Source organism: Anopheles coluzzii, chromosome 2 (assembly GCF_943734685.1).
Source record: "Anopheles coluzzii chromosome 2, AcolN3, whole genome shotgun sequence".
Lineage (NCBI taxonomy): Eukaryota > Metazoa > Arthropoda > Insecta > Diptera > Culicidae > Anopheles > Anopheles coluzzii.
The window spans coordinates 107,205,697-107,228,238 of NC_064670.1; the positions used below are offsets into that span (position 1 = coordinate 107,205,697).

General features: G+C 44.6%; 2 protein-coding genes across 6 annotated transcripts in view; one reads left to right on the plus strand and one right to left on the minus strand.

Annotated features, from left to right (window-relative positions):
- The first annotated feature begins 55 nt into the window (after positions 1–55).
- Positions 56–22,542, plus strand: part of LOC120949789 (RNA-binding protein 8A) — a 300,811-nt gene continuing 278,324 nt past the window's right edge. The window contains exon 1 of one of the 2 annotated variants that reach the window (XR_007452267.1): positions 56–798. Coding sequence is in view for 1 of the 2 variants with exons in the window: in XM_040367302.2 (XP_040223236.1) it covers positions 193–687 (495 nt within the window). In the remaining variant the exon portion in view is untranslated. Of the gene's footprint in view, positions 914–22,542 lie in introns of those variants that run through there. The other variant, XM_040367302.2, reaches the window with a different exon arrangement.
- LOC120949786 (2-oxoglutarate dehydrogenase complex component E1) lies at positions 982–21,505 on the minus strand. 4 transcript variants are annotated; one of them, XM_049608042.1, is made up of 12 exons: positions 21,382–21,505; positions 16,294–16,533; positions 16,069–16,209; positions 15,799–16,002; positions 13,097–13,199; positions 12,297–12,356; positions 10,593–11,083; positions 8,897–10,512; positions 8,670–8,814; positions 8,439–8,593; positions 5,734–5,868; positions 2,735–4,166 (listed from the first exon to the last, which is right to left on the minus strand). In XM_049608042.1, exons 2-12 carry the CDS (start codon positions 16,381–16,383, stop codon positions 4,067–4,069), a joined length of 3,240 nt encoding a protein of 1,079 aa, XP_049463999.1. In that variant the 5' UTR covers positions 16,384–16,533; positions 21,382–21,505; the 3' UTR covers positions 2,735–4,066. The 4 variants fall into 4 exon arrangements, with proteins under 4 accessions (XP_049464000.1, XP_049463999.1, XP_049464001.1 ...); XM_049608043.1 differs by lacking the exons at positions 2,735–4,166; positions 5,734–5,868 and adding an exon at positions 982–1,222; XM_049608044.1 differs by lacking the exon at positions 5,734–5,868.

The following is a 22,542-nucleotide window of genomic DNA, read 5'->3' on the forward strand; positions in this document are numbered from 1 at the left end:
AGCATTCTTCTAGGCCGCATGACAGTATGCTGTGAGTTGCGTTTGACAGCTGTCAGACCGTACGGAAGGCAGAAAGAAAAAATCGTAGAAAGTTTGCAAACACCAAAAACCACGACGGTGAAAATTTAGTGAAAATCTCAAGGGAAAAATACACTTTTCCCCCCCAAACTCACACACTCCCAGCACCATAATATGGCGGACGTGCTCGATATCTACAACCACGAGGAGTTCGAGGTGGACGAGGATGGCGACCAGGGCATCGCGCGGCTGAAGGAGAAGGCCCGCAAGCGCAAGGGACGCGGGTTCGGCAACGAAAGCATTCCCCGCGAAACGATCGACTACGAACGGCTGCAGGACGACGAGGAGGAGGCGGAACCGGGCCCGCAGCGTTCGGTCGAGGGCTGGATCCTGTTCGTGACGGCGATCCACGAGGAGGCCCAGGAGGACGACATACAGGAGAAGTTCTGCGAGTTCGGCGACATCAAGAACATCCACCTGAATCTGGACCGCCGGACCGGCTTCCTCAAGGGGTACGCGCTGGTCGAGTACGAAACGTACAAGCAGGCGCTGGCGGCGAAGGAAGCGCTGAACGGGTCGGAAGTGCTCGGCCAGACAATTGCCGTCGACTGGTGCTTCGTCAAGGGGCCAAAGAAGCTGAAGAAATCGTCCGACCGTCGCCGGCGATAAAGCTAGGAATTTATCGCGCTATCGCATAAGTAGGTAACAAACACATTAATATGCAAAAGGGAGAGAGGAGGACACAACGCGAGCACGAGTGCGTGCTGCACATTCAGGAATGTAGGGGGAGAAGCACACACACGTTTTCTCTATTTGTGTAGAAAACGGAAATGTAAAATTTGAATGCAAAATAAATTAATCATCTAATATCGGACGGGACACTGTCCAAACTCACGTACACAAAACACGTACCTTCTACAAACGGGTGATTCAATCCAATTTTATATTCCGAAACAGCCGGCAGCAACGCATTTCACACTAAAACAGAAACGAAGCAAACCCGACGCGCTTGATTTTTCTCGTTTCTCGCTTTTCATTCGAACTGCTTCGGCCCGGCAGCAGCGAACCGCCACCATTCGTCGGGGGCATCCGTCGGGGCGGCTTTCCGATGCTCATCGCATCCTTCAGGAGCACATCGAACTCGCGTATGTTGGTCGCTTTCGTCCCGGTGGCAGTGGAGGCGGACACCGCACGACCAACGTAACTGAAAACAGGGCACGTGGAAACAAAGCAAAGCAATGTTAATTACATGTCATCCATTACAGAAAAAAAGTATTCCGCATGCACTCGCTTATTGTGGTCCATTTTCTCTAATTTAGTAATATTTTGTAACTGTATCGACTACTAGTGGTCGCTTTATTTTTTTTAAATCCACATCACTCCGCTCAGCTCAGCTGCGTTAAGAGCCTCCTCCGAATTATCATATGTGTTGTTGTATCATCCATGTATCGTTTCATTAGAGTTACAGATTAGTTTCACTTAAGTATCAGTGCCAAGAACCGGGTGCTAGGGGATGCGCGTTTTGTGTGCGCGGGTTAGAGTGCTAAAAAGTGCTTCCAAAATATATCCTTACATTTGCTCCAATTGCTCGAACCATTAACATGCTTAATGCGCAGACACACCAACCACGTTCCGTTGATACGGGAAAGTGTTTGCCTTTGATCAGTAATGGTAGAGCGCAGCGCCCTTTCTCGCTCTCCCTAAACAACAAGTGTATTTACAGCCACTTAAAGCACTTTGTGCGTGTGAATATTTATATATTGGTTTGTTTTCGTGTGTGTGCATAAGAGAGCTTAAATCGCGATTAAACACTGAGTTTTTGCCCTTGCACGCGAGTTTCCTATGGCACGCAGCAACAGGCAAAAGAGGGAGCACGTGTCGTGAGCTTCATTAAGAGAACAGCACGGTATAAGGAATAAAACGGGATCGAGTAGACCAGGTTGTAAGAACTCTTTTGTAACATTTTCACATTTTCACGTGTATCATATTTCTATCATTTAAGTAGTGAGAGTATGCGCCTCTGTTAATGCGCCTTGCGTCCTAATGTGTTTGTTATTCGTTTCTCAACGATGTACACACGGCACAGGTCAGAAGTGTGTCTTTGTCTTTTTTTTAAAAACGAAAGCACAAATTGATTTCATCATGATAAAAGTCTGTCCATCCCATTACCGGATTTCCAAGGGTTGTCAAAGTTGTGGGATACTTCCTTGACTCATTCCTATTGGAAGTGAATTTCATATGATGGAAATTGGACTCTATGGCATCCTTTTTGGACAGGCTCTTTGGAAATTCCTATTGAATGTGTCCAACAAGGGTGCTATAGAGTCCAATTCCAATTACATTATGTTCATTTCACGTAAGAAGGAATCAATAAAGTATACCACAGCTATGAGAACTCCTTGAAAACCCCTGTATATATCTATCCGGTGTTGTTTATAAAGCTGCAATGCTGCCCACCCTTCAACACATCATGTTTAGATTGAAGTCGTTGACGCATTGTGGCTGAGTATTTGCACTATTTTTCTAACTGCCTTTGAAGGTCGATATTAAACATTTAAATGATGCTTGTTGTGTGTTGCTCTAGTAACGCATTCTATAAAAAAAACTATAAAACATAAATGAAAACGATACACTACCGATAAAGCATCAACGAAAACGATCAGAAGAAAGTGCAACATAAAAACAAGCCAAACCAAAATAAAGAAACCCTTTTCACTTCATCTGTGTGCAATTTATTGACGCGCAACAGACTGCTCGTTACTTCACTGTATCGACTGTGTAATTCCCTCTTTCAACAAACACACAAACACACTCGTGAGACGAGAACTCGTGTGTCACGTGGCTCAATCCTATCCTACCACCCAACAAACAAAATAAAAGTGAAACTAGAGCGCGCCCACCTATTTCACTGTTATTTCTATTATTATTTTCCGTTTTACTAGATTCCTGCGAAAGTCATTCCTGCTACAGCGAAACGAGGGCGGGGCGGGAAAAAACATATGAATGTATATAAATAAATATTTTGTGTGTTGCTCTCTTAAATTGCTTGCCGCTTTCTTTTTATCCTTTTTTGAAAACAAACAAAAAGCAATCAAATAGGACACACACACATGCTGCTTTCCATTAGGCAGCATCACTCCCCTGTCTCTCTCTAATTCGTTCTTTTGTTTCCTAATTAATTAAAATAAATGTATCTATATACTCATATGCGCGCGTATGTGTATTCTCTAGCCCGTGAGTGTCTCTATGTATTGAAGGTAAATTACTATCCTCTTTTCAGAGATGAGCTTTACATTTTTGATTTTCCTTTTGTTTCTTCCTAGAGAAAACTATTACAATTAGGGGTGTAGGGTAGCAGTAGTAGTAGTAGTAGTACTAGTAGTAGTGTTGATAGGGCTATGTGTTACGCAAGAAGCAAAAGAACAAAAAATCCTCCTACTGGACACGCAGCTTTTATTCACCTTGCAGAGCGAGCGTGTAATAATGGATTTAAATGTATTTCTCTACTGGTTTTGTGTTCACTTTCACTTTCGCGAATCCCTACACACTACCTGCCTTCGTGTTTAAATAGAACTACTAAAAACTAGCGAAAACTTCATAAATAACCGAGCGTAAGCAATAAAAGGGGGCGCGCGCGCATGTGTCGCCAATTACTGCTGCTGCCGCCTCTCGTTAGGATGTCGAAGGGTGTATTATCCTGTGTGTGTGTTTCACTTCGTAATATCGTAATAATATATGTATAGGAGAGTCCAGCGCGCTACACACACACACGCATAACGTTGCTGCCGATCGAGCTAGATGATCCCTGTGTGTGTGTACCATTCGTTATCGTTATTGATCAAAAATGGGGTTGATGATCAAACCAAGGGGAGGGAACAACATTAAAAAGGTCCACGTTCTGGCGGCGGGTTCCGGCCGGCGTTAGTCGTCCGTTGGGGTGTGGTGCGTGGTGGTGGTTTTTGCTCCAGAGGATGCTCCATCCGGTACCAGCAGTAAACAGTAAACAACCCCGTCCTTCTTCCCCGCGTTTACAGCACGAACGTGTAATTTACAAGGCCATCGCGTCGTCCAGCAGATTTTTCAATTCCTTCAAGTGTTGGGCCTTCGAGCCCGTTGCAGTAGATGCACCACACGGACGTCCAACATAGCTGGGTGTGGAATGTCGAGTAGCAGTAGGGTAGTAGCAGCGGGAGCAGCAGGTAGTCGTAGATAAAAATAGTCGAAAATAGAATAAAAGGTAATCATCAGTAAATGTTTATCGTTCGTGTTGGGGTTGAGAGAGGTCTGGTGAGAGGATATAGTTGAGGGCTTTAATTTTCTAGGTAGCACAATTTAGCAACAATGCATCGTTTTTTTTCAAATCAGTTGTGGTTGGGTTAATAATATACGATACAAACAAAAAAGTATGTAGGAAATATGATAAGGGGTTACAAAAAATGTGTACTGAAAAAAAAAAACAGATCGTACAATAACTGTGGTGTTGTAGTAGGATGAATAAACGATACTGAAACTGAACAATATGAGATGATAGTATAATACACTGTGGTGTAATTGATAGGGAGAGAGTATGTAACAGAAGAAATGTTTGTTTCGATGCAATAGATACAACATTAAAACGATAAATTTTAACGTGTTGACAAACGTGTTGAGGTGACCCAAGCCATACAGAAAGCCAACAGAAGGTAGGGGTTGAGCTAACTACTATGCACACACTTAAAAGCCAATTGTTGCACGAAATGCAAAGGCATTCGATAATTAGTTTAATAAAGAACAATACTATGCTCCAATATTAGTACTTCGTATGTAAGTTTTCTAACATCTAAATAAACATTGTCATTTTGAAACAAGCCAACATAAATGACAGTAAATTAGTTAATGAAACAAAACGATTATTGAAAAGCATACAACCAGTTAAATTTTAAATCGTAATGCACATGATGTAAACATACATAAATATAAATAAATAAATAAATGTATAAATAAACAAAAATAGATAACGATAAAGAAGACAAGAACAAATAAAAAGAAAGAATGAATAACAACATAGTACACAATTGAAAAAAGAGAGAATAAACAAATTAAAAAAGTGCAAATTTGTAAAAAAAATGTGAAGAGCCAATCAATCTTTAGTGAACACAAAAACTAAAGATAAGATTTTTTTAAAATAAAGAAAAACAAGTACAAGCCAATACACAAACAGTACATGTGCTAACAACGCGCAAACAATACGATAACAACAAACAGAAGCATCAGTCAATTGTTTTGGGTTTAAAGAATAAAAAAAAAGTAATTTCCAAAAATATTACATCAATTACATAATAAATATGAAACAGAAAAAGATGCTAAGAAACAAAACAAAAATAGATAACAATAAATCAATGACCAAACAAACAACAAAACGAAAGCGTAACAAAAGCAAAGTGCCCAAAACTGTTGACTGCGATGCAAATGCGTTGACTGGCCAATGTTCAAAGCTACTGCGCGCAACGTGTTCACACGGCAAGAGAGTAAAAAGCAAGCAATGCAACAACCGTTGTAGCCGCCAGCCTCTATCACACAAGCCATCGGCGACTACCGCGTGTACTTAGCGAATTACTATAAAAATATTCTATAGTAGTAGAAGCTAGAGAGAGAAAAAGCTAGGGTTTGTGTATGAGGTTTTTTTTTTAGGGTTGTTGGTTTGGTTTGGTTGGTTTGGATTTTGAGGCCCCTCACCTAAGTGGTCGCGATGAGATTCGCACTTTGCGACCCTTGCTGGCCGCGGAACCGCTCGTCGGAGAGTTAAAGGTACCCTGCGGGATATTGAATCCTTGGCTGGTTTTCTGCTGCACAAGCTTTTCTTCTTGCGCGCTGTCAATACGGGCATGAGGAGGAGGGTTGTGGTTATGAGTAGTATTGGCACTTTCGCTACGGCTATCGTTAGTGGAGGAAGGGTTGGTGGTGGTGGTCGTGTGGTGCATGGGGGATGGTGGGGTATTCTGGGGGGACGACTGTGAGTGTGGTGGTGTTGGTGTTTGGACTGCTGGCGAGCCGCCAAACCCGAACAAACGACTAAACCAAGAGGAGCGTTCTGTTTTAGGCGGGACTGTTCCGTCGGCGGAGGTACTACTACTACTACTATTGCTAGCAGTGGCACTGGGCGGCGAATGCACTGATGCCCCGGCGGGCGGCGGGTCCTGTCGCGTATCGCTGCCAGCGGTCGACGGCCGGTCTTTAGGTTTGTATGCTTCAAACACATCTTTGTAACCCTCATTTGCTCCTTCGTCGCCCACGACGCTGCAAAATGAAGAACGAGAGGGAGGAGAGGAGGGCCTCGTGTTGGTCGGTTTGCATATTCTTTGCTTTTGGTGTGTTTGTGTGTTTAGAGGTCGCAAATTGGTTTTAAATCGTAAAGTGAGGGTTTTTTTTTTAACTAAATGTAATGAGGTGTGGGGGGCGAAGAAATTAAAAAGATATCATTTGCTTTCGCGTGCTAAATTTAAGTGATTGTAGTACGAAAGCGAATTCAAAATAAGTTCTACGTCGTGATGAATTAAGGCGCGAAATAATTAAGTAAATTAAAAAATATGTAACTTATCACAAAGTGGAACAGTACTGGCATTACGCTACCTCAAACGAACGGGGTAAGAAACTGATAAAACACAAGAAAGAAAACGAAATTATCACTGCTTTTCAAAACCAAACATAAACATAAATCAAACGTAATAAAACAACATACACATGAACTAAAAAAAAACTAATCAAAACAAAGAAAAGACAACTGTTAACTACTAGCAACACATAAAGGGAAACATAATCTAAAACTCGCTACGCGTTAGCTTAAATTCAAGGGAAATTAGCAGTGAGAAACAATTGAGTGGAAGTTGTTGTTGCAGAGAATGTGTGGACTAAAGGGATCGGAGTGCCACAAGATTTACACGGCCTTACGTCTTAGCGCTACAAGTGGGGGGAAGCGGGATAAATTTTGCGGCTAATTTTGACTTATCGATAAAACCCATCACCGAGAGCTTAATTTAGGGAGATTTTTACATGGCGGCCCAACACAATTAGCTCGGAACCGAGTTCCTTTCTCCTCCCTCTACTTATCCGAGTCCATATCAGTGCATCCGTGTCACTCAATTTTGCATATTCCCACAACCCGAGCGCCACTAATTTACGATCCGAATGAGAAGAGACATTCATTCATTTTACATACGCCGCTCCCTTTGCAAAGCCAATTGTTGTACTACACATACGGAGATACCGTCTACAAATATTTATATATGCATTACTCTACTAGCATACCAGAGAGATAGAGCGAGAGAGAAAAAAAAGGGTAAATTAGAGGTGAAGAAAAGGTATATGTAGGAAAATCCAGGTGAAAGTAGTAGAAAGTTGTAAAGTGAAAAAAGTTGTAGAAAAGAGAGCACCGCAACAGAGCAAAACCGGTGTGAAAGGTGTGCAGATAGAGAGATAGATAGTAAGGATTATTGGTGAGGTGCGCGCTTCTATCTAAAGAAATACAGTTGGTGGTAAAAGGTGAGTAGAGAAGATAGTAAAAAAACAAGAAAGGGGGAAAAACAGTGGCACAGCACAGGTTCAGGTACTAGGTGGGTTGCAGCGCAGAAGGAAACGATATGCCTTTTACCTATGTTCAAGTAGGAAGGTTTTCGATACGTGTGTTTTGTATTTGGCTAAACATTTAAAATATTGAATGAGCGTGTGTGGAGACAACGGTATGACGATGGGGAGGATTGGTGTTGTGTGCATGGTGTCTGTATAGTGTAAGTATTTTCGATTTGAAATACAGTGGAGCGCCGTTCATCCGGGCTCATCGGGACTTGACCATGCCCGGATATGCGAATAACACGGATAATGAGTCAAAGAATATATTTAAGCAGTAAATCTTGATTTTTGTTTGAAATTGATCTTATTTTTTGATACAAATTAGCAAATTTTTAATAACTTTATGTTTTTTCCAATGAGAATATTTGAAATTTGCTATGAATTAAAATGTTTTTTGTTATGACAATGTGCTCCGATAACCGTTTTTTCAAATATCCTCCCCTCAGAACGCAAGGTCACCTGTCATTTCTCAACAGCACGGATAAACGGATAACCGGATAAAAGGTACCAGGATAAATGGCGCTCCAATGTAATCGGAAACGGTCTATAACCATACCAAATCGGGGGAAGGATATATACGGAGATGATACAAAATCAACATAAAAAAACTAGCTTTAGTCGCATAACAACGAATAATGTTGTCTTGATTTCGTCAAAAACAACCAGAGCAGACGTTTTTTCAACTGCCAATTCCGAACTGAAGGAGGATTTGTTTTGTATATGTGTTTGTGTGTGTGGATGAACGGAACCGGATGGAACAACGAACACAAAACGAAATGGGACACGATTCGCACACATCGCAGTAGAATGCTTACCTGAAATCACGGGTCGAGTTGATCGCGGTGTCGAAGCGCGGCTGCACGTACGTCCAGCAGCCCTGGTTCTTGTGTTCCTCCTGGGCCCAGACCAGCTCAGCGTTCGGGTATTTGGCGCACTCGGCCTTCACCAGATCGTACGGGAAGGGCGAAATCTGTAATCGGCAAAACGATAACCTTTGTTACAAACAATAATTCTGAAGAAAAGAAAACAGGACTGCAGATATGAACCTGTTCAATGCGGCTGATAGCAATGTCGTGATCCAGCTTGCGGTCACGGCGCGCCTTCAGCAGGTCGTAGTACACACGGCCGGTACAGAAGATGACACGCTTCACCTGGTTCGGGTTTTCGGCGGTCAGTGCATCCGGAATCAATCTGCAATATAGAGAGGAGTTCATCGATGAGATCCACCATTCTGTTCACAATTCGCTCCAATTCAATAGAATAACAAGCTTACCGCTTGAACTCAGTTCCATCGGTCATCTCGCTGAAGTTGCTCCTGCACTCCGGATGACGCAGCAGCGACTTGGGCGTCAGCACGATCAGCGGCTTGCGGAACGGCAGCGCAATCTGGCGCCGCAGCAGATGGAAGTAGTTGCCGGGGGTGGAGCAGTTCGCCACGATCCAGTTGATGTCGTGCAGCTGCCGGATGGCAAACTCCTCCGACTCGGGCGGGAAGTAGTCGGGATCGTCCGAGCACATCTGCAGGAACCGCTCGACGCGGGCCGACGAATGCTCCGGGCCCATGCCCTCCATGCCGTGGGGCAGCAGCATCACCAGACCGCTCTGGCGCACCCATTTCGCCTGGCCGGACGACACGAACTGGTCGATAATGCACTGCGCGGTGTTGTTGAAGTCGCCGAACTGCGCCTCCCAGCAGACGAGCGCGTTCGGGTTGGTCATCGAGTAGCCGAGCTCGAATCCGAGCACACCGAACTCGGACAGCGAGCTGTTGCAGACGGTGTACGGTGCCTGGTCCGGGTACAGGTGGCACAGCGGCCGGTACGTCGCCTTGTCCACCGTCTGATGGTGCAGCACGTGGTGCCGGTGCGAGAAGGTGCCACGCTCCACGTCCTGGCCGGACAGGCGCACGTGGATGCCCTCCTTCAGCAGCGAGCCGAACGCCATCGCTTCCGCCAGCGCCCAGTCGATCGTCTTGTTCTCCAGCATCTCCTTGCGGGCGGCCAGCACACGCAGCAAACCCTTGTGGATGACGAACTCGGCCGCGTTCGGCGGTGGCGACGAGAACCGGTTGCCAATGTGCACCAGCGTCTCCTCGATCACGCCGGTCGGGGCCACCTTCAGCGGGTCCTTACCCTCGAAGAAGCCCGACCACGGCGAATCGATCCAATCCTTGTACTTGATGTGCGTTTCGATCTTGGCCTGCTCGAACGCCTCCTCGCAGATCTTCTCGTACTTGTCCTTCACGCTCTTCACCTCCTCGGCCGTCACGACACCCTCGGTGATCAGCTGGTTGGCGTAGATGTCCAGCGCCGGCTTGGTGCCGCGGATCTTCTTGTACATCAGCGGCTGCGTGAACATCGGCTCGTCGATCTCGTTGTGTCCGTTGCGCCGGTAGCTCACGATGTCGATGATCACGTCCTTGTGGAAGGTGGCACGCCATTCGGCCGCCACCTTGCACACGTGCATCACCGCCTCCGGATCGTCACCGTTCACGTGGAAGATGGGCGCATTGACGACGCGCGCCACATCCGTACAGTACGGCGACGAGCGCGAGTGGCGCGGATCGGTCGTGAAGCCGATCTGGTTGTTCACCACGATGTGGATCGTACCGTGCGTGGTGTAGTCGGGCAGGTCGGACAAGTGCATCGTCTCGAACACCACACCCTGGCCGCAGAACGCAGCATCACCGTGCAGCAGGATCGACATCACCTTCTTGCCCTCACCGTCGCCGCGGTAGAACTGCTCCGCCCGCGTCTTGCCCTGCACCACCGGATCGACCGCCTCCAGATGGGACGGGTTGGCGACGACCGCCAGCCGAATGTTCTTGTTCGTCACACGGTTCAGACGCTCGATGTACGTGCCGAGATGGTACTTCACATCACCGGAGCCCTGGTAAAGGTTTGAAAAATGGGATAACATAATCAATACATTGTACCAAAGAGCAGCTTTGCCATCCATTCGCCACTTACATCATCGGCCGCCTCCAGACCAGCGAACTGCGTAAAGATCTGGTGCAGCGGCTTGCGGCACACGTTGGCCAGCACGTTCAGGCGGCCACGATGCGGCATGCCCATGATGATCGACTCGACGCCCAGCCGGGTCGACACGTCGATCACCTCCTTCATCGCGGGAATCATGATCTCGCAGCCCTCCAGCCCGAACCGCTTCTCGGACGAGAACTTCTTCGCCAGGAACGCCTCGAACCCGGTCGCACGCGTCAGACGGGCCAGGATGAGACGCTTCTCCTCATTCGTGTACGTCATGATGTTGGGCGTTTCGAAGCGCTCGCGGATCCAGTTGCACTGCTCGAGCGAGTTGATGAACATGAACTCGACGCCGATTTTGTTGCAGTACGCCTTCTCCAGCCGGCCGAGAATTTCGCGCAGCGGCAGGAACTTTTCCTTGCCACCGATGAACGTCGTGCTCGGCAGCTTGAAGACGCGCTCCATGTCGGCTTCCTCTGTTTGGTAGAAATGCGCCAGCCGAAAGCGCGTGGATGGCGTGAATTATTGAAGTAAACAAAAATGGCACATGTTAGACAATCGTTCATATTTGGTTCGTAGCTATTCTATCAACTGTCACACGAATACCACACACCAATTATGCAAACAGACCGAACAACGCAACATCTCAGAGGCGAAGAAAATCGAAATAATTAAATAGAACATTTTCATATTTTGTTGCGATTTCCGGTCTGTTTGAGCTTTTTATTTTGTAATCTTTTTTCTTGCGTTTGCTATTCTACTTTTATGATGAGTATAATTAAAATATTGCAAGAACCTTGTGTTAACCAATACACACTGTGGTACATATTCCTGTATGTTTTTGTATGTCCGTTCATTTGCAAAACTTTAACTTACAACTCATCGCTTTAAATTGTTACAGAAAAGAAAATACATTATAGTAAGAGAGGATTGAAATTCGGATAACAACTTTTTAGCGCCCTGATTGTTTGCGAGATGAAAACTGATAAAAGTTTAGAAAAATCAATACATTGGCGTAATGCAAAAAAAATGTAAAAAAAGAGAGTGGGTGATTACCATGAGGAAGTGGCGGTTCTAATTTCTGTGAATGGATTTAGTTTTTTTTTATTAAGAAGGCATTCATCAAGAAAAAACCTTGCATCGTGTGCCAAACGATTACCAACAATACGGTGAGTTGAAAAATAGAAACAAACATTCTTACATTCCCAAGCGGTGCATAAAACGGAAAGTTCGATAGAGAAAGAGTAGAGAAAAGAAAGGAGACCAAGGAAATGAGCAAAATCCAAGTGCATATCATACAAGTTGAGTAAGTATTCTACCAACACACGAGCGTAGTTTTGTGTACTTCGTAGAGTAAAGTGTAGTAGCAGCGTTGTTAGATTATTTTGTTAGTTGTTGTTTATAGAAGCAAATATACAAAGAAAGCGGGTGCTTGTTTTACAAAAAGAAAATAAAGTCAGGAAAGGAAACAAAGCATACAAAGAAACAAAACAAAACAAGGAAAAAATCGAGCCAAATAGATCATTTGAAAAGAGAAACAAAAGAGTAAAACGATTCTCCACACAGTGCGTGCTTGCATAGCGTGTTTGCGCATTATGTAAAATTGATTTTCAAACAAATGGTCTAGAGTCACACAGTCAGCCGCACTCTCCAACTACTACTGTGCGTTTTCGGTGGTTTCTTCCTTACTCATCCCCAGCAGCAGCTGCCGATCTTCATTGCTTACACACTCCAAGATCCGTTGGTGTACTATGCGATTCGAGTAAATGAAAAGTGCACAAACAAATGCTCAAACGGAAAACAACGCAAGAATTATGAGTTTGGTGTTGTGGTGGTGTGAGAAAAAGGGAGAGAGAGAGAGGAAGAGAGAAAGAAAACGCATTTCAAAGAAGAAAAAGGAAACAGAATCAGAAACAAAATATAATCCGACGCACCCGTAAGAAAGGTTTTGATTGAATTTACACTAGAGCAGGACTCACAGCACAAGCAAAGGCGCCGCACACATGCGTCTGGCCTCAAACTAAAGGAAATGCGTGGAAGAATCGATACGTGTGATCATACTTGCGATGGGGGAGAGAGAGCATGAGTTGTTGTGAAAAATGCACTTTTCAAACTGAAAAAAAACGATCATCAACTACATCATTTGATAGGATGATAGGAGTAGTAATATGAACATGAATCTAATGGTTTCCTTGTGATGTAGAAGATCACTAGCATTAGATCAACGGTAAATGAGGAAAAACAAAATCCGACCAATTTGAAAATTAAGATGTGTAATGATGGGTAAATGGTGGCTGTTGATAGGTGAGATAGAATGTATTTACGCCCTAAAACGCGTGAGAAGTAGCAGAGACAGTGAGAGAATAGTTGGTAGGTAGGTAGGTAGGTGGTAGTGGTGGCATCTTGGTGGCTTACGGGCTTCTACACACATTTTACACAATACACAACACACGTTGTTCCCCCTTTGTCGAGCCGCGATCGATACTCACCGAAACGGTAGGACGAGTACAGCAACTCCGGTGGAGTTTTATCGTCCAGGTCTGCACTATTGATGCCGAGCGGGTCAAGACGGGCCACATTATGCCCTCTGATCTATACATGATTACATTACACACGCACACAGCCCGAACCACAATACAATAGAGAAACGCACACACACACACACACACCAATGTGTAAATAATATGCCCACGAAGTTAAGGTTTAGGTGCGACAATTCCGTGGATCGATCGATTTGTACAAAAAATCACACACAAACGTTGCAGTGTGCGCAGATATTTGGTGGTGGTGGTGGGGTGGTACGTAATATTTACGAAGTACGGGTAATGTTATAAAAATCGTAGGGGAGAGCGTTGGTGTTAAGAGGTGTGTTTGCGTGAGCAAGTTTTGTAAGATAGTTATAATCAAACACACGAAGGATACGAATTGAATTTGTGGAAATGTTTAGAGCGTGAAATCATCCGGTTCATTGTGTTACACACAATATTGAGCGCACACACACACACGGCATAAAAAGATCGCGCACATTTAGAAAAGAGAGAGAAAGAGAGAAAGAGAAAAGGAATGGAATGAAGAAAAAATTGGCAAAAATCAGTCATATTTGCTTCAGTGCTAAAAAAAGATTATTATTGAAGGGGAAAAAACAAGTATTTTCATTTGAAAAGTGTAGGCGATAATTGAAGACAATGTTTGTTCCTCCCCCCCGGTTGGGACGATTTCATCCATAGGCTGTTGGAAGGAAGAATACTATCACGGAGGGAAGGAGAGGGGAATGTTTTACACACGAGAGGATAATAGAGCACAACACTATTTGCAGGGTAGAAGCGGGTCAAAATAAACAAAACAATTAACAGGAAACACGGCACACGTACATACAATCACAAGGGACAAACGAAACAGCACAAAGAGCACATAACACAGCAGCAACAAACGTAAAAAATAATTGAACTGAAATCTACACAGAGAATTATTTAGCTAGGACGCAAGGGAAGCTGCTAGAGCTCTTGTCTTTTCGCTTTAGATTTTGTTAGAGGGATTTTAAAAATCAATTTTGTTAGATTATCTCAAACATCACCAATTCTAAGTTATATTATGTCCTAGAGTAAAATAATTCCCATGTAGATTGTTGTAATACACTCACAAAACTATACAAACAAACAAAACACACCACTCGAACAAAAAAAAAACATAGCTGGTTGTTAGTAGTATTTGATACCCATATAAACGTTGATTTTCTAAAGTTTTGATTTCTTCTTAACTCTCTATTATTATAAGTTGTTAATTCGTGACCCCGTTTAAATGCTATAACACTACGGCATCTTTTTCCACATCGATGCAGCATAATTGCACCTTAATTTAGAATAACTACTAAAAATGCTTTCCTCTCTGGTAACATCATCATCCGAATCTCAATCAGACGCTTAAACGCTAAGAATGCAAGTTGAATGTATTAGAAGGCGAAGCTTTATATATGTATATATGTACTATAGGAGTAAGTATTAGAAGAGCAGGTAGGTAGGTAAAATAGGCAGAAAAGTAAGTAAGGCGTTGTTCATTTACCGAAGTTCATATAACTGCGGGTAACTTTTTCATTCGCACGCAGATTCGCTCGCTCCGGGTTGATTTCGGCATTGAGAATGCCCAGCGGATCAATGTCCGCAACCAGATGCCCACGGGACTGCAGGCGGTACGGGGTAAGTAGGTTTCAATGAAGTAATTTTTTTTGTTGGGATGATTAAATATAGAATAATGTTAATGCGTTTGGTTTGATGTTCGTTTGTTTTTGTTGTTGGTAGTTTAGGTAATGGCAAGATACATGTTGGGGTGTCATTGTCCTACGTGCCAGGCGATAGGCAAGATTGCAACGGTTACACCAAATACTACAGGCAGAGGAGGAGGATGACGTTGGTTACGATTCCCGCCAACTTTATGTGCTTTTTTTACTCCCAAATGGTAGGGGGCAGTGCGGAACTGTAGCATTCACTGTAGTGTGTTGTTATGTTTTGTAAACGCTTTTGCTATGTAATGTAATTTAATAATGCGCCGAAATCATCTTATCGAAACTGGACAAGCAATCCTCCGAGTTTTGCATCCTTAACTACTGCTGATTTTTACTATCTTTGCCTATCATTAAAGTAGTTCGACAGAAAAAAACTAGACGTCCACACAGTCATGCAAGACGGTTCAACTGAGAGATATACCAATTAATGGAGACGCATAAAATGTTCCAACTAAACAACAATCAATCAGTTTGAAATGATATAAAAGTTATTTCGACGCTATGATTATACGAAACAGAAAAAAACAACCAAATCAAGCCTTCCAAAGGCTGGAAAGTAAGCTCTGCTATAAATTAGCCCAAATCAAAAGGAACACAAATAGATAACGAGGTATCGGGCGTTCAGGTTATGCGAATAACCGCCGTCGTCTGAAGGAATACTAAAAGAATACTATTATTGGAAGGGTTTTAACTGGCCGCGGGGAAAAAAATGGGAACAAAATAAACAGTTGGACGGGTCTGGGGAAAGACACATGACGTGTGTATGAGAGAAGGGAGGGTTCGGGGGTTTTGATAATTTGATGCCATAATATTCAGATAATAATCTGAAAACTATGAAACATCCTCGGCGATCGGAATGAGGACGAAGGAGGACGATAGTATGAGGAGGCCAATCCGTTGGGTGAAAATTACCTGATAGCTACGAATGATGGCTTGCACTGCAAGATGATCATCAATGAGCTTATCGTCGATACGTCCACCGACGGCGGCGCCAGCGCCGGCCACGGCTGGCAGCGAGCTGCCGAGATACTGTGCGGCGGGGACATGATTCTTCGGCACCGGCGCTAGGCTCGGTGGTGCTGCGTAGGAATTGTTGCGGAAATATGCATCCCAGGACTAAAATGGGAAACCGGGCAGGTTAAATACAGGTCAAAAACAAAGTGTCCACGGGCTCTCCCTTACCGCATGCACGGAGGCCGGATCCCGAAGCCACGCATTGTACATATCGTCGATGTAGTTTGACGACGAACCATTCAGGAATGGTTCTGCTGCGGCGGAGTTGTACAGCTTTACGGACGAGGCGGCAACCAGTTCCGTGGTCAGCTGCAAAAAAAATGCGAGAAAAGCGAGTTTAAACAAATGCACTGCTTAGAGGATTTCCAATGATTTATGCAACTGCAATATTACCTTGGAGGCTTGTTTCTTGAGCAGAAACGAGCCAAAGTTCTGCTGACCCATCGGGTTCACCATATGGAGAGCCGTTCTTGCGCGATGCATTTTGACGGTGGTTTTGTCCAACGACCGCTAGGCGAAGATGGTAGAGTGAGCGAGAGCGGCACTAGGTCCAAATAATGAAACGACGGATTCCCTGTGACCCGTGTGACCCGAGGAAACGGTGCGCCGGTGGACGACGATTTGGATCAGATTCTGTTGAAGGGGGGGAAATTCGAAACGATCGATAAGTAACAACACTCTAAAATTTTTAAAAAAGGTGATGGAAGTGTGCAAAACACGGAAACTTATAGCTTATGTAGTGGGAAAAGCCCATTTTTTCTGGGGCTACTAGGATGATGGTGAAAAAGATACACATTTGTCAGTTGCTACCAAGATGCGATGCGGGCGAGGAAGTCGCTGCTGCGGTTAATGCTGGACAATTACTAAGCCCTTATCAAAATGTCGCACTAAACGGCGAGGGCTACGTACGAGGCATGAGGTTTTGATTACGCTTATCTGTATCGTAGTGTAAATTAACCGAGTTAAACGCTTACACAGATGCACGTAAATAAATGGTCCATTCTCGCGACAGTTTACATTTTCTACACAAGGGGGAAGCACCTAGATTACATTCGATTGTCCCCCTTCTTCATGGCTCATAGAATCGTTTAAGCAGCATGAGATTAATGCATTATTTTAAAATTTAAACGCTCCACAAGTAGAAATGTGAAGGTTATTAGCTTCTTTCTGCCAATTGCAAAGTGCGTTATAAAACAAAACTTGGCCACGGTCAGTGGCGCTTATCGTGCACTCGATAGAACATGTTGATGATGTAAGGCTGTAATTGCAATTAATGCTTAATGGTTATCTATCTTGCAACTTATTCGAATTACAATTAAGATTGCAAAATAAAGCATTTGTCATTACTTTAAAATGCTAAATATAGATTTTTGCCCAGATTTTGCAATTCTACAAGGAACGAACGAACTTAATGATAAGGTTTCACGTGCCAAACAAAACATACATAAAATCAGATCACAATCTTATTACTGTGCTCACTGTTTATGAGGCTATTATTCTGAGTTATTTACAAGCTCGAAGTACTAAACAACAGGACATTTGCACGCGAGCTGTCGTTGGCTTAGGATGGAAAACAACTTTGCAACAAGTTCGTTGATTGTTAAACGAACCTGGATCTCTACGCACTTGTCTACCATTTTAAACGTTTTTATTTCTGCAAAAGCAATACATCTTGACTGTGCTCGATGAGTAGTATAGTTCTCCATCAATGCATAAGATCGCATTAGGTTAGGTGCATTTGAACAACACCTTTGCACAAAAGCTTACATAACAATTATGCAAATCCGGTCCAAAAAATGCCTGCGAATAAACACATGGCTAACCATCTTTCCTCACAATACGAACGAACACACGGTTCGGCCACTTCGGCACGATTTTTCCCATCACATGAGCATTTTCCTTCTCCTAGGGCACGGTTTTCCGTTCGCTTTGCTATAAATACACCATCCACAACATCAACTACCACCGAGCAGAGCAGCGTATGGGTGGGTGGATGGTGTGCTGATGCTGGCGGTGGTCAATAGCCTTCTGTCTTTACCCGTCGACAGGTGTGTGTGTGAGAGAGAGAGAGAGACTGTACACTTATCGCGTGACGTTAGTAGCGCAAAAAGAACCGCCTCGAAAGGGGAGGAGAGCAAGCTATCACTAGCAACGAAACAGGGCACAGAAGAAGCATTGTAGGGTGTGGTGTGCCGGTTTGCGAGACTATCGTGTGCGACCTTGACATTGAACCGCGGTAGTACTGGGCGACACTCCCGTTCCTACCGCTCCCGGCTGTGTTAGAGGACTATATTTATTGATTGTTATAGTCGCTAGGTGGCTCAAACAGTACCGGGTTTGAGCTACTGTTGTTAACGACCTGGTGAGGTTATGCTCCATATTTCATGTGCTCATAATTTGGTCAACGTTGAAATAATTAAACCCTTTTCTAAAAATATTCAAACTTCGATTACTTTTTGAAACGAGCACTTGTTTGACGTAAAATGCTAGTTTTCAAGTAGAAGTCACTAATCTACGATTTCGAAGGTTCTTAACCGATTCCACATTGCAAGAAGCTTCACTTTCCCCCAAATAATTTTGAAGTACAATTTTTAGCTTCAGCTAAGAAGATCACTACAACGGACGATAAGAAACGAAAAGGTGACCGATGGAAAAACAACGCATTTAAAAACGTGCGTCAATTGGCAATGGAGACGAAATAGAGCTGTCACGACGCAACGGCCACAAGTGACACCAACCAAACCACCGTTTGCCTGTTTTCTACACCCGGATCGGGTTTACATAATTATCGCCATTTCGCTAAGACCGGGATTCTATCCTTGAGCTACTGTTCTCTTCTCCGGGCGGACACGTTCGTGTTTCGGTATTGCGCATTATTATTGCTTTTCAAGTGCAACCGTTTTCTGGAAGTTACCAAACACCAAATAATCGACAATTTGTACCCAAAAAAGGAAGAAAAAAATCTGCAATAAAAAAAGATATTCATTATCAGTAGCCAGAAACATTCCCGCCGGATGTCCGTATCAATCGAAACCAATCAGCAGCACGCTCAAATCCGGTGCAATTTCGTCATAACATCTGCTACCTTACCCACCAAGCAGCCCGCCTTCGATGACATCATGTGCCGGCGAGACGGCGGCAGCGGCGGCGACATTGTCCCTCCCGGTCAGATGACGCACACACACGTTTCTCACTCCTGCTGGTATATGTGTGTGTGTGTGTGTGTGTGTGTGCGTATATCGCAAAACGCAACGCGGAGAGCACGGAACCATGCGTCACTCGCGCACTGCGGAGGCGCGACGAGCGTGCGCGCGCTCGCGCATATGCGCTAATCAGCACGAGGCACGTGATTCACTCGCATCATCACCGCTTCTCGTGCCGTTCTTTTTCTTATTTTCTTTTTTTTTTTTTGACGTACCAGAGACGGGACGTTCGCTTCGGTGGAATGTTTCGGCAGTATCAGCAATGAGAGTGCAAACAGAAACTGCCAAAAAGAATACGCACTCGCGACCGGTCCTACACCGGGCACGATTTTGCGCAGCATAATTAAGTTGAGTTGCGCTGAAAAACTGATCGTTAAGAACGAGCGAAGGAGAATTGGGTATCTGGATTGAACTGGAAAACATTTTGAAAACCTGTTTCGGCAAAATAATAATTGATGGCTACCCCCACTGTGGCTACAGCATTTTTTTGGTACTTCCCCAAGCGCGCTAAAATTCCAGGCGATAAACGCCCCGAGGGGAACCGCGATCATTGACTCATGGGGAAGTATCGCGCCGCGAGTAGCCAAGACATTCGCAAACTTGAACCGGTTTCGGGTGCGGTGGCCTTCCGACGTTGTTTTTTTCGCAATTTAACTTCCTACGGAACCAACGATCTTCCCTTACTACCGGTTCTCGCGTGTCTTTTGAATGGCTTTTTTGGCCTTGTCCCCGTAAACTTTTGGCGAATGTGTGCTGCGCTCTTTTGCAGGATCGAAGTGATCTCGGCTGTTTTGTTGACTGCCAATTTGGCAAAGGGGAAACCAATCGAAATTGAGCCGGACAAAATGACTTTCGCTTTAGTACCGAATCCGAACAAGAAAGGGGTTGTCCATGGCTTATTATCAACGGTCGTAATTGCTATCAGCGTACGTAGAACGTGTCACATGGAAGCCCGGAGACGCGGCCAGCCCAATTGCCAGCCCAGACTTTCTCTATCTCAATCTGGATTGATAATGTGCTTCCAACAATTGCACTTAAGGGGTGTTCCTCTGATTGATACGAGTCTATACCACCCGACCAGCTGGGCATTATTGCTGACGATACTGTCAGAGCCCGGTGGAAGAAGATTGCCTATTGCACGGTGTAAGCATAACCTACGATTAGATAAGATCGCAATAAATGTTTAAGGTCAAAACAATCATAAACAAACGTTAAAAAAAGCTGCCCAACCCGCAGACCGTTTTCCAACAAGAATGCGAATATGCTCTGGTGCAAAAAGTGTTTTGCATAACAACCACTGAACCTTGCGCTAAAAACAAAACATCTGCGGTCACCAAATGTCCGCCCGTTGCCCCCCATAGTCCCCCTTCTTCCGCAAATTCAAACCGGGCCATTGCGGCAAAGGCAACGCTGCTGCTTAAAGGCTGCTAAAATACAATTTCTATTTTTGAAACGATTTTCATAGCGAACGAACGAGAGCACCGATCAACCCGGTAGGGCATGGGGCTAGAGGTGCAAGAGGCAGATGATGATCCCTACGACTTGTGTGAGGCGGGGGGGATGGATGTGTTTTGGGTCCGGTTGGAGATGGGCAAACGATGATCGGCGAACGGAATAAAAACCTTCACTTTCACGGGGGGTTATCTAAACCGGGGGAGTGGGGGATCAAGTTCGACCGGTACACACGGTTGTCAATTGTATCTTTAAAACAAAATCAAAAGAAAATGCCACATCGTATTCCTCAAACGGGCTAAGAGAAATACCAATTCGTTCCGTTTCGTGCGGCGTAACTCTTTTGCGGCCAGAAACCTAGTCACATGGGCCCTGCCCTCTCCGTGTGGTTAGCGCAAAGCTTTGCTCCCTACGATTCTCCATAGCACACCAACACCGCCTGGTACGGCGTTTCATTCCGTAATTTCACACCGCGCAACATTCTGACTAGCGAATCGTTCGTTCGCAACGCTACCGATGTTCCGTTTTTCCGTTACATAACGCGTGAAAAGTCGGCGCAAAAACTCATCATCATCGTAGGCCATTTATCTCTCGGTTCGTACACCGCACAGAGCTGTATAAGCGCACATCGCAAACGGTTACGCACGCTGAGATCATTCGCGAAAAAAATAGCCGATCGTCTCACACTGTGCTTATGCTGAGATCATTCCAGTAGGCTGGGCACACTTCTGAAGCAAACTCCAACACGATCTCTTCTAGTCCTTACAGTCCTCTTTTTGCACCTTGAAGGACACAATACACACACACGCACACACACCAGACGTACCTTTCTCGGTTAGTGCAGCACACACCGAAGAACGGATCTTCTTGCCCTGGTTGTGGCGCGGACTTGTTCGAATGTTCGCGCAACGACAGCTCGCGAGCGACTGGCTGAAAGAGTGTGTGCGCGATACTTACGCCACGACGCCGCCGTCACCGTCGCAAAGGCCGGATGATAGGGGGATGACCGTAAAGGGTGGCAAACAATGTACTAATACACACGGTCACGGTATGAGTGGGATGAGTGTGTGTGTGTGTGTGTGTTTGGGGCTCGTCCGTACAAATCATCGATATGATACGGCGGGTGGAACGGGGGTGTATACGTCCACCTAGACTAGGTAAACTGGCCCCGTTTGAGCGCTTGCGAGTCAATCACCGATGGAAGGTTTTGATGTAAGAAAATCTATAAAGCAATAAAGTGACTCTTCTCATTTTGGAAATTGCAAACGCGATACCGTTTCAGAGGGACAATTTGTGGTTCCGTAACGATTCTGCTCTCTGTTTTGCTTGTCGGTAGGAAGCGATGGCTCTAAAACGCGACGCGGCAGTATTCAAGAATGTGCAAACGTTGCACATTTTGTTTTTTCGCTGATGTGTGCGATGATCGCGAACGTGATTTGCAACGTGTCTTTGATGACAGCGATCATGGATTATAATAGGAAACTGACCTATATCAATTAGCAGGAATAATGAGAAACTAATAAGATTTGTTGAGTAGCGTGCAAAAAAACGGAATATAAACAGCCAATTAACTTATTTTTCTAATTTAAAACACGTGTGTGTGCATGACACCAAACAGCCCGTCGTCGAATATCTTGGCACAAAAGGGTGTCACTGAGTGTTTGTTTTACTTCTCCCCGATACACGCCACGCCAAGGGAGGCAACAAAGTAAGGGCATTAGCAACAGGCGACAGTAGTCCCGTGTTTTCCCCCAGCTGTGCTGTTGTTGTTCCCGTCTTCGTTTTATCAATCGCTAATAATAGCGTTCAAAGCGTGTCCTACCAAACAAACGTTTGTACCGCGACACGATAGCAAAAAGATCACATTGGCTTAGTTTGTTTACGGCAACGGAACCGTACTTACTACCACTGCATGCCTACGTTTGCATAATTTGAAACTGTGCGAATCGACAAGCTCGCAGAACAATCAACCGAAGCTCCACGAAGG